At 56.2% G+C, this 12,099-nt stretch overlaps 3 protein-coding genes across 3 annotated transcripts; 1 reads left to right on the top strand and 2 right to left on the bottom strand.

Annotated features, from left to right (window-relative positions):
* Positions 1 to 1,642: 1,642 nt before the first annotated feature.
* Positions 1,643 to 2,712, top strand: CGCS363_v009595 (GPN-loop GTPase 3; the record flags this gene model as incomplete). The annotated part of the gene is made up of 2 exons (XM_036641444.1): positions 1,643 to 1,690; positions 1,867 to 2,712. The coding sequence occupies 2 exons, from the start codon at positions 1,643 to 1,645 to the stop codon at positions 2,710 to 2,712; spliced, it is 894 nt and encodes a 297-aa protein (XP_036493829.1).
* A 409-nt stretch (positions 2,713 to 3,121) lies between these two features.
* Positions 3,122 to 3,631, bottom strand: CGCS363_v009596 (uncharacterized protein; the record flags this gene model as incomplete). Its single annotated transcript, XM_036641445.1, has 1 exon — positions 3,122 to 3,631. One exon carries the CDS (start codon positions 3,629 to 3,631, stop codon positions 3,122 to 3,124), a length of 510 nt encoding a protein of 169 aa, XP_036493828.1.
* A 1,536-nt stretch (positions 3,632 to 5,167) lies between these two features.
* CGCS363_v009597 (uncharacterized protein) lies at positions 5,168 to 7,874 on the bottom strand (the record flags this gene model as incomplete). The annotated part of the gene is made up of 2 exons (XM_036641446.1): positions 5,168 to 7,099; positions 7,146 to 7,874. The coding sequence occupies 2 exons, from the start codon at positions 7,872 to 7,874 to the stop codon at positions 5,168 to 5,170; spliced, it is 2,661 nt and encodes an 886-aa protein (XP_036493827.1).
* Between the last annotated feature and the right edge of the window lie 4,225 nt (positions 7,875 to 12,099).

A 12,099-nucleotide genomic window follows, 5' to 3' on the forward strand; every position in this document is an offset into this window, starting at 1 on the left:
ACGACTTTCTCCCTTGACCGCCTTCCAGCATTTCTCTGACCCCTCTTGAGGCCACCTGACAAATGCCAGTAGACCGCTGCAAGAGCCAACAGTCACCACCAGCTTGGGGGTCCGAAGGCAAGTGGTCCTCCACCACGTAGCAGCGTGTCCGGGGCCGGCCCAGCCTCCAGCATCGGATTTACACAGTGACTGGGATGCACACCTCAACGATGTTCCTCATTCTCGTTTGCCCGAAGGAGCTTGGGCTTCCAATTGCTCAAGGTAAGACTGGCAGGCGCGGCTACTGCCACAGAGGGATGTGGCAGGAGACGGGGTGTGTGATATGTGAAGAACTCCCTTGCTGAAGTGTTTCGTTTTTTTCTGCTCTTCTCTATCAAGGTTTGCTTGCCTGTACTTGCCGTGCCGCCCCCATCAGGATCGCCTGAAGCTGAGAAGCCATCGCCCGATTGCTCTATCTAATGACAGAGTTGAAACCCTGTGGAACTCTATTGCCTTTTGACTCGCCTGATCTCGCCCTGTCACCAATGCATTGTGTTGCAGAGTCTCAGGGTCAGCAATTAGTCCAACTGCGCCGCTTCCTCTGCGCCAGAGATACACACACAAAGATCTCTTTCCTGAGGGAAATGGAAATCCGTGTTCTCCCCCAGATATGCAACGGCACGCGCCGGATGACAGGTAATACTCCAGCGTCATACAGTACTAATTGACGCAGCGTAAAGTCCCTTCCTTCAACCTGTTGGCCGTTGACTCCCTCGGCGCATCTTTCCCGCAGGACTTGCAGAACTCGCCCTCCGAGAGAACTGCGACTTTGCCCCCCCATCTTCTCGGCCATCCCTCCAATACCTCAACATGTGTACCTCTCCCGCGCATGCTTTAGCAGCAGGGGTGTAGTAGAGGGACTTGTCGACATTGTTGAGTCGTCAGACAACTGAGAAGCCCCTGTCGAAACGGAGCTAAGTCTGACGCAGAGCTTTACTGTAGCAAATCCTTAATCTGGGTGGTGAGAATGTGCCCCTCCCGCGCCTCACACGTGCGAACGGCATTGGACCGAAATTCCGCAGCAAGCCGTGTGGCCGCCCATTGTGCTCTGAGTGGGCGACCGGCGAGCAACGAGGGGAAAAACAGAGGGGAAAAAAAAGAGAAGGCCAGCCGCAGCCAGTCACCAGTCAGGTACGTAGCTAGAGCCAGCCTTATCGCAAGCTATCAATCAGAAAAAATTTCCCCTCCATCACCCAAGACCCCGGCCGCCGATTACAGACTGCATACCACATTCTTGTGCTTCAATCACGTCGTACAAGTCACGGTCTTTCCGTCCAGCCTTGCTTCACTGCCTTACCTTAGGTATACCAATTTGACCGACTCAAGGTGGCGCGCGCGAACGGCCGATCACCGCGACCCTTGACGTGCGCCCGTTCCTGCATGGCGGGGTAATCCATAGAAAAATTGCCCTCCTCCAAAACGTCCGACAGTGACTTTTTTTTTGGCCGATCCTTGAATCAGCATCAAACTTGTGCAGAGAACCGGACAGTCAACAAACTCTCTCCCACTCCCGTCCCTCCCGCTGTGCCTGAACTATCTTTCCCTTGCATTCCCGCCCGCTATCCCATCAATCTCTCCGTCTACCACACCCTTACACGCCATAATGAGCAAGTACGGCGTGATGGTCATGGGCCCCGCCGGGGCCGGCAAGGTGAGTTCGCTTCATCCCAAACACAGGTCCCTCTCCATACATGGAACACGCTCCGTGCCGGGTCTCGCAGCCACAGAGCTACCCTCCGTCCCCGGCCGGTACAGGCCGTCGACTGAGCCTCCTCTCTAGGCCCATCCCGACCCCGTATAGCTTATGCTGACGCCGTCCCCTCACAGTCCACCTTCTGCGCCTCCCTCATCACCCATCTGAACCTCAACCGCCGCTCCGCCTTCTACGTCAACCTCGACCCGGCTGCTGAGTCCTTCGAGCACGCTCCAGACCTCGACATCAAGGACCTCATCTCCCTCCACGATGCCATGGAAGAGGTCGGCCTGGGCCCCAACGGCGGCCTCATATATTGCTTCGAGTTCCTCATGGAGAACCTCGATTTCCTCACCGAAGCCCTCGACAACCTGACAGAGGAGTACCTCATCATCTTCGACATGCCCGGCCAGATCGAGCTCTACACCCACATCCCCATCCTGCCCGCCCTCGCCCGCTTCCTCTCCCAGCCGGGCTCCCTCGACATCCGCCTCTGCGCCGCCTACCTCCTCGAGGCCACCTTCGTCGTCGACCGCGCAAAGTTCTTCGCCGGCACCCTGAGCGCCATGTCCGCCATGATCATGCTCGAGATCCCCCACCTCAACGTGCTGTCCAAGATGGACCTCGTCAAGGACCAGGTGCGCAAGAAGGACCTCAAGCGCTTCCTGACGCCCGGCTCGGACCTGCTCGACGACGACCCCGTCGCGGCGGCCTCGGGCGAGCTCGATGACGGGAGGGGCGAGGTCCACGACCGCGACCTCGTCATGCGGGGCAAGAGCTTCCAGAGGCTGAACAAGGCCGTGGCCGGGCTGATTGAGAGCTTCAGCATGGTCAACTACCTCAAGTTGGACGTCACGGACGAGGATAGCGTGGGCGCCATTCTCAGCTACATTGACGACATCATCCAGTACCATGAAGCGCAAGAGCCCAAGGAAATGCACGACGATGAGTACGAGCCTCAGGAGGACAACGACGAATAAGGATCATGTGTGTTTGGGGCATTTTTTGGTCATGGAGAGAATATACCATAAGAGGAGGGGAGACGGGTCGAGAGGCGAGACAGGTCGCGACGTAGTAAAGGGACTTGGCTGCTTGCATAGCGCTGGCGTTGGTATTGATTTACATTGACTCATTCATAATCATATTCGTCTGGCAAGTGTGCCCGACGTTGCTCCTCTGTAATCCTGTGTCGCATGTGCCGTCGTCCTCGGGGCTGCGATCATGCTTCTTCGTCCCTTCATGCGGGGGCCCTGTATACCCAATTTCGAGTATCCTCCCAAAGTGACTTCCATGACACGCCGTCATCTTCACTGTCGTAGACTCGGGCGCGTATCGTCTTTCCAACATACTCTACACAAAACCCTTCCTACCGTGATACCATCTCCCCATTCACCGGAATTTCCTCCCTTGGGACTGCGTCTCCTCCTCGTATCTCTTGTACTCCGAAATCCAGACGTCCTTCACCGCGGCGGCGAAGCCGACAACCTTGCCGCCAACGACGACCGCGTCCCTCGCCGTCTCCCAGACGCCCCGCTGCACGACGGCGGCCAGCACGGCGACGACGGCGCCCCAGAAGGCCACCCTGAGCACCAGCGCCGTCCAGAAGGCGACGATGCGGCGGATCCAGTTGAGCACGACGACCGTCGCGGCCAGCAGCATCAGCAGGATGCCAAACGACACCAGCTCGGGGGACTCTTGCAGGTAGGCGAGGGTCGCGTCGACGGCCGGGGCGACGTAGGGGTAGAGCGTGTCGAAGGCGCGGCAGGCGGCGAGGACGGCGTGTTGGCGCGCGACCTGGAGCGGCGAGGAGGGGTGGAGGGCGTTTTTGTGGATGAAGTCGACGGCCTCTGGGGGCAGGAGGGAGCGGAGGACGAAGTTTGCAACTGAGGGCTCGGCCATTTTGGACATTTGTCGTGTGTGCCCGTGGATGCGTTGACGGGAGATCGGTGTGGTCGTTGCTACTGCTATCGTGGTGGTTTGTTGTTGTTTTTCCCTCTCTCTCGCCTATCGCGAAGGTGGGTGTGTATGATTTCTTGTTTTTTCTTTTCCTTCTTTGGATTGTAGCTGCGTATTGCTGTGACTTTTGCTGGCGGTTGGCTATCCTTTTGCAAATAAGGAGGTGTGAGCCTTTACTTGAACAACCAGGCTGCCTGTGAACAGATTGTTCTTGTCTTCGTGGCAGACTTGGCGCAGCAGCAGTACAAGCAAAAGCAAAAATGTCGCGGTGTGTGTGAGGTTGTAGCCGCGCGCGCAGAAAGAACAGGACCCTTGGAGCACGAGCCTGTTGGCGATATGCGGTGTAGCCCGGTCGGGGTAGCAGTGGTTGTCGTGTTATTTTCAGTGGGGAACAATAACGGTGGCTGTCTTTGTCTGATGGTGTCCCGGACATGTGGGTTGGTTGGTAGGCAGCTGAAAGGATTGGATGGGATTGCATTGGCCACTTGCACCTCCTCCGATTTAACAATAAGAAGACAAAAAGAAGGCAATACCAGCTAAGCAATCCATTCATCACATAGGGGAGCAACTAGGCTGGTTTATAGGCTTGAACCAATATGCCTTGTAAACAAAACAGCGACAAACTCGTCACGTTGCACGCAGACAGAAACTTTCATATGTCATGTTGATGGGCTTGTGCTTAAGCTCTGTCCTAGCTTCAGCTTCGGCTTCGACCGTACGATAATGATCCCAGTCTCCTCCCCAGGCTCGATGCTCCATCTTACATCGAAGCCAAGAGAGTGTATCGACGCCGGCAAGAGGCTTCTGCGGCACATCTTGAAGATGTCTCTGAGTACCGAAACATCACTCGCTGTCTAGCACATGCTTCTTCTGTATTCGCCCTTCTCCGCACGGGTCTCGGATCCATCGCCTCTGCCCCAACACATTCCCCAGAGACCTCGAAAGTCGTAGTAGCACCATGCATCACATGTGAAGACGTCATCTAATTTCCGGCAGAAAACTGCCAAAACATGAATTGCAAGTTGCGCTGTTGTCGATGACAAGTCGCCCACACCAAATCTTGATACACGTTCCCAGCACTGGTGTTCAACCCCTCAGCCATAGACTGTCTCTTAAACAAAGGAAATGTGTGTGTGTCGCCATCTGTGATGGAAAATGGGGTACAAGAAGAGAAAATATGGCTTATGCACAGCCGTGAGAGAGATGGAGATAAAAAAAAAAAAAAGTACAAGAAGGGTATCGAATCTAGGAAAACGGAATCGTGTCAATCAGCGCCGAGTGTGGAAGCATCCACCACACAGGCAACCCCTTCTCAACCGCAGCCTCCCGCCTTTTTTCATTTGACATTATCAGTTATTCGTTTTGACGCGCCAAATGTCAATGTCCTGACCAAGTCACTGTAGCCGCGCCATGCGGCCCTACCGCTGTGTGGCTACCCAGATACCCCAAACATAGTGTTTGAACAAAAGAAGACCCCCCTCATGAACTTTCACCCATGCCCTCCAAAATCTTGCGCGCCGTGTCGAGGCGCCTCCTGTACATCCGGCTCTCTGCCGATGCCTTGCCAGACTCGCTCAGACCGAGGACGCAACGTCCCAGGCTTGCCACAAAGCGTTCGACCAAAATTTGGTCCTCCTTGGCGAGCTGATTCATAGGCGCAAGCTGGTCCGGTCCTCCAACGCTCTCCTTGTCGCAGATGCTGGCCGTCTCGCTCATGATAGCATCCGAAATGGTTCGCAGTTCCAGTTCGGGAGAGCCCTGTGGCGTGAGGACCCCACCAACACTGACACGGGCCTTGCCAACCAACGGGAAGCTTCGATTAGTCCCAGTTGAGTCGAAAGACGCAGTCGATGGCCGGTGACCCATCGTGGCCTGAGTGCTCATGGGGCGACGGTAAGCGATGGAGCCCGCGCGCGCCCGGGTTCGCATCTGTTCAAGCACATCGCCGCCGTTGACGCTACCCACAACAGATCGTTTGGCAGTTGGGGGGCTCTCTGTACGCTCACTGATAGGGCTCACACTTGGAGGTGTGAGAACGCCCTGTCTCACGTCTTCCTCATTACCACTGGCGCTCACTCGACTGGCTCGGCCTGAGTTGGCCGTCGCGAACGAATCCATGGTCGATGTCGTGTCGCCGCTGCCTCGCCTGTTGTGGAGCTTGGGCCGGATCGACTCGTCAGAGGTTATGGGTCCACGGGTAGTTTCGACAGAGTCCTCAGAACTGAAACTTCCGCGCCGGCTTCCCTGTCGAGCCATTCGTTGTTGGCTGATAGTGCCCATGGCGCTGTGAAGGAAGAAGTGCTCGTAGTCGAATGCATCCTCTCGGTCTTCATGTGACACAGGAGTTTGGTAGGTGTCGTGGTACAGAGAGTCTCCACTCTCGCTCTCATATCCGTCTTCTTCCTGTACCTGCACACTGTCCTCAAAGCCGTCCTCGGTATGCATATCGGAAATGTCATCGTCAGGCTCGACGTGGGCGTTCGCTTCCATGGCATCGAGGGCCTTCTGGCGCTCTTCTTGGCGAACCGCCTCTTGCGCCGCTTCGTAGTCTCCAACAACCGACTCATCATCCCTGATTGGAAGCTCCTCTGGGGTGTCCTCGAGGGTTTGCTCAATGGGTCCCTCAAGAGGCCCCTCGAGGATCGCCTCTGTCTCTTTCGTCTGTATCTCGCCGTTAACGCTAGGTGCGTGCTCTTCATGCCATGGAGCCAATTCCGACGTCGCAGTGAGTGGCTCTGTCGGAGACTGCTTTTGAGAACCGGCATACCATTGGTCAACCTGGGCATGAGTAAAGGGACTTGGGGTTCGCAAGCTCTGAAGGCTGCGTCGGCGCATGGTATCCACCCGTGCCTGTTCTCTCAATGATGAAATCTTGCCTTTAAGATCCAGCACTTGATCCTTCAGATCGCGCATTTGCGCTGCCGACGCAGAGCGTGTCAATGGTGGCTTCGTGGGGCCACCCAGAGCAGGACCTAGAAGACTGTCTCGCTTGGTGGTGCTGTCGCTTCCGGAATGGAATTCCGTGGATACCTCATCCTCACCTAGAGTGTCTAAGCCGTTTTCCTGAGCCGCCTTGTAACGCGGCTGATTGTCCCGCCCAGAGTTCAAGCGCTCAAGCGTAGGCGCATCATGGGTGATCTTGCGCGTAGGAATAGGCTGCCGGTAACCTCCAGCAGCACCCATTGCACTGGCAGACCTCCTCGGGACAGCACCAGAGTTCACCAACTCGGTGTTGATGGAGGAATCGCTCATCATTCGGGCGTGCCCATGCGCAGAGCTCGGGGATGTCGCGGAAGAGGTAGATCGCATCATTGGCGGGGACGGTGTGGAGCCGGTGCCGTCGAATGAAGACATTGAGGGTGTTGAGATGCTCAACGAGCTTCGTGCTCTCGACAGATTACCCTCCATCGTCTATGTGTGTTAGTCGAGCCCGATCAATGCTCGCGAGGGCACTTACAGTGAGTCTACGCTTGGCATTTGCAAGAATCTGCTCAGCCCTTCGGCTTATCAATGCGGTTGAGTACCTATTTGGATCATTAAGAGATGTCCTTGTAGGTTGAGAGATGGCATGGGCCTTGTGAACGGACACATCATCTGTGTACGACTCCGCGACGCTCTCCTCATCGTCGCCTTGGAAGTTACTATCATCTACGCTGACAGCGTCGTCAAAGTCGGCGAACACGTTGTGGTCTTGTGTAGTAGTAATCGTGCTCGTGGACTCGACCGAGGATCGTCGCTCGTGCGCGCGCGCCCGCTGCTTGATGCTCTCGTACGCTTTCGTCGGCGAGGGGAATCGCTCGTCGGGAATCCGGCTGACGCGCCCTGTCCAGATCATAGAGGATGGACGCGAGGTCTTACCCGGCGTGCTCTCGGCCTCAGTCACCTCCCCGATATCTGACAGCATGGTACCGTTGCCATAAATGATTGGTGTCGCGGGGGTAATGGGGCCGGCGACGTATGCACTCGGAGGGAATTGGAATTGCATGTTCAAGTCGACAGCTTGCGAGTTCTTCCACATCATCAGAGGCGAATGCGACCGGTCGGGGGAAGAAGGGCAATCATAGTCGGGAAGAATCATGTCCGGGTTTGTTAGAGTAGGAGAGGCGGGCTGCGGGGGGTACGACGAGGTGGAGCTTGAATGAGCATGGCCGCTGTGAGCGGGAGCGTGAATAGCTTGCGTCGCCATGGTTGCGGACTGGGTTGGCCAAGTTTTGCAAGCGATTCAGGTCCCGTGGTGTAGCCTCCCGCGCGTCGGTTTACCTGGATCGCGGGCGTTGATTGTCGTTACAGTGGCCGTGGAGTCGTGGGACGGGAAACGAGTCGGACGCCAACCAACAGGGCGGGCTGACTGTAATTAACCGACGAGTCCTTCCTTCGTGGCGCACGCAAGAAACTCAATGGAGTGATTATTCTTGGTATACGAACTCCGGATGAGACGAATGCATTTGAGCAAAGTTTCGGGCAAGGTTCAACCGATCCCCCAAAGTCCAGCCAGGTCCGTGGGCCGTCCGGTCGTGGATTCGGATGGAATAAGACTGATCGGGTTTCCGTTTCCTCGGGGTTAACTGCAGATGTCAAGTTTGCTGCAGTGCCAGCAGATGGAACTAAAAACGCTCCAAGCCCGTCGCGGAAGATGACGGGCAGACAGGCTCAAAGGCAACGTGCAGATGTCGAATAAAATGGGCGGAGATCGAGTCGTTTGGCAGGGCCAAGTAAGTAGGTCCGGGGCCCGATTTTAGATATGCGAAATAGTGGTGTCGTAGATATGCTGGGCGCTCCAGGTGGAAGGCGGATTAACGACGATAAGACCGTTTGCAGTAGCAAAGACGTCGTTCGTTGGGGGTTGGGGCGTATGCATGCGCAAAGCAAGCACAAACGAGCTGCCGGGTTCGGGGAGACGGCCGGATTGAGAAGCTTTCGGTGCTGCTCAGCGCTCGATCGAGGATTCGATTCCCAGGAAACAAACGGCCAGGCGCGGTTGACGTCGACGAATCTGGCGAATGGCCCCTTCTTTCCCTCCTCTTTTGAATTGTTCCAAAGCTGGCTGGCCGTTTGTATGCGGCGTGAGGTAGGTGACTGCTGTCTGTCTGGCTGCGTTGCGAAGGCCACGAGTTTAAGGGGTTGCAGCTGGCGGTGGAGGACGCGGAGAGGCAACGGGATCCAGCAGGATGTCTAAAATGACCTGGTTACACGACCAATCAAGACAGGAAGGAGGCCGTGAGACATGCAGCCGGCGGCTTTGGAGGCTGTTCTTGTCTCTCGCTGAGGTGCAGTAGCAGTAGCGAGGAGCAACGCAACTGCACAAACCGCAAACCAAAGCGCAGGCGAGAAATACGAACAGACGAGTGGCAAGCAGGTGAATGTGTGAAAGGGTGAAGTTGGTGGTGGACAGACGATTGTTCCCGGGTTGCTTTCGCAAGCTGATCTCGGCTGGCGGCCCTGGGCCAGGAAGATAAGATGACAGGCTGCGGGAGATGAGCAGCCCAGGGTTCGAGGGCACAAGTCGCCGGTGAAGAGTACAGGATGAGCGAGTGCAGGACCGCAGAAGGGCTCGAGAGCTGCAGACGTTGGAGACCTGCGGCGGCAGTTGAAGGTGCAGATGTATCCGTACCTTGACGCGTGGAGGAGTATGAAGGTAGGTAGGTAGGTAGGTAAGGTACCTTGCTTTGGTGAGTCCCGTCGGGTTGGTGGGAGATAATAGGTGGGAGCGGACGGGCGTGACAGACAGACGGACTTGACGCTTGACGGAGGTGATTGGCGAAGGCTAGACCACGCCGGAAAGACCGCGAAAAGTGTTCGTGGGTGCGCAAGTGCGAGTTCAAGTGCGATGGGTGACTGCCGAGAAGGCTCTCTAACTTTGGGAAGGATCGACGGAAGGCCGATTGAATAAGGCAAGTGATGAATGACACGACAGGACCCGATACGCACGGCTCAAGCAGCAGCAAATCGACAGTTGAGCACTTACTGCGGTGCGGTGCGGTGCGGTACCTAAGGTACCTTACAACGAAAGACGTTCCCTGCGTGTCGAAAGGGGCTCTTCTTTCGCGTGTTATGCCCAGGTCGCGTACCGCCGTGCCGCACATGCAGGTAAAGGTACCCGTGTCGTTGCCTATGCACGCTTTTGATAGCATTAATATCTAGTAGGCTGTAAGGAGTTTCTCTGTCGTGTCTGTCCCTCTCTCTCTTTCTCTCGCTTCATCAAGTCATCATTTTCGTGCCGTTGGTTATTAATTCCCAGGTTCCCTCCCCGTAGGCTCGACAGGCATTCCCCATGTCTGGCAACCCTTTCCGTTCGTAAAATTTTCAAATTTCTCGCTCCAATCCAAAAGCAAGAGTCCTTGTTCGCGGATCCTGGTTCTGGGCCGGTCCCCCCTGGGCGGCACCCTTGGCTGCAGTGGCTTGCTGCATGGTTGCGCACATGGAGGGGGACCTAGGGCCCGTTCTTCTGCTGCTGCAGGGCAGGTGCTGAGAAGTGAGTGAGCCACCACCAATGCAAGACGATATCATTGCATGGGTTGAGTGTTCTGGGTTCCTGAGCAGTCTAGCCTGCGTTGGGCCAAGCGGCAGCCCGCCGTAGAGCGTGGTGTTTCTTTCTGCAAGCCCTGGGCATCGGAGCCTCTGCCCTGCATGCACCATCCTCCAAGGACTTGTTTGAGAGCTGCCCTGATTGGACCCCAAGCTCGAAGCTAATTAAAAGCAGAGCCCCGGTTCAAGTGTTCCTCGAGCATTGGCCAGCGGGTGTGCTCCGCGCCGGGAGTACAGCTCCAGCGACGGGCTTCATTGGGGGGAAACGAAAGAAACCGTTCCAAGTTCCAACCAAAGTCGGTGCAGCCCTGAATTGAATCTCATCGGAGGCGTCGCGCGCCCGAATTCAGCAGCAACCCGTCATCTTCCAACGCCTCTCCCTCGAAGAACACTTCTCAGCTCTCAGCACAACGCGTGCACTGGACGCTCGCACGGTGGAGTCTTAGCATCTCTTGTAAGGCGGATTTCGGCAATTGGCCAGCCTTCCGCATGCAGACCCTGATGGACCTCACGATTCCCAGGGCAGCTTGCAGCAAGACCCAACACTGGATCACTTCAGTGGGCGCCCCCAATTTCGCTGGACGTTCTCACGGAAACACTACACTGATCGAGCAGGTATCCATACGTAGCCACACTGAACGCCTTGATCCGTGGCCAATGTGCCATCCACAGCTCCACGGCCGTCACCAATCAATTTCATTCTCGAGACGAACACGTCTGACCAAGGTGGTGGCCTGGCACGGTAACTTTGGGGATAAGCTTCAACGCAACCTCGCCCGTGACTTGTGGAGATGGGCAGAAGTGCTCTCGGCCCTTTGTTCAACGTGGACGCTGCACTACGCACGCTCTGCAGACTAACCGCTCTCAACTCAACGACCACAGCAATCCAAGAGGTGGCCGCATGTGACTAACTGACGGACTACTCGTGGCCAGCGAGCGAGCGCCGCGTGGAGTCGTGGCAGTCCACTTCACAAGTGTTAGGTAGGTTTCCAGCAGTCTGGAGCTGCGACTGTACACAATCATCCAAGTCCCCAGCCATTGGTGGAGCTACAATTCAATAAAACCACCATCAACGGCGCAACCGAGACGAAGTGCCCGAGCCTTCTGGAATGCTTCGCAATTTGCAGCTCCTTCGCAGACATGCCGCCTAGTTGCTGTCCTCGGTACCACCGTCGCTTGCGGTCGTCTCATGGATGCACTGTGTTGCATTCAATCCTGGCGGAATTTGCCTGTAACGCGCCTAGGCCCAGACAAGCGCCAGAGACACCAGTCACTAAACGCAATTCGTCATTCGCATGAGCAAAGGACTTGTTGAACTTTGAGGACAATTCGAGATACGAATGTCACCATACGAACTCACATTCTTGGCCTGCCGTTCCCCCAATCCCCAATCACTCATCCGATGACGCTATGCGGTGTCAATCTGCTACAGACTACCAGAATTGGCTCTTAACTCCTCGACTATACCCATTAGCACCTCGTTTATCTGGTCATTTTCTGCTCCTCGCATTGATTTGCGATGCCGAACCAATCTACACATGCAATCGGATGCGATCTCACGATTTCCACCCAAACGGCGCCATCCTTGCAATGCTCAAACTGTTGGACAATGCCAGTGTGGGCGCACCCTCCCGGCCCGACGTGGGGAAATGTGAGAAAACTCAGGATAAAGCGCGCGCGAACACCGTCCCGAAACAGGCTCTCGTCCCATCCGCGCAGTCCCAGAACTGTCCGTCTTTCAGTCACGGATTGATCGTCCTCTGATCCCGCAGAAGCGGTGCCGCGTTGACGCACAAAAGATCGCGACGTCGTTACGTCTTCCAGCACATCAAAGGCACGCGCCGGCGGTTGCGGCTTGCGCCCGGATCTAGTCACCTATCTCGTTT

The sequence above is a fragment of the Colletotrichum siamense genome, assembly GCF_013390195.1.
Source record: "Colletotrichum siamense strain Cg363 chromosome Unknown KSG_Cg363_contig06, whole genome shotgun sequence".
In the NCBI taxonomy this organism is placed as follows: Eukaryota; Fungi; Ascomycota; class Sordariomycetes; order Glomerellales; family Glomerellaceae; genus Colletotrichum; species Colletotrichum siamense.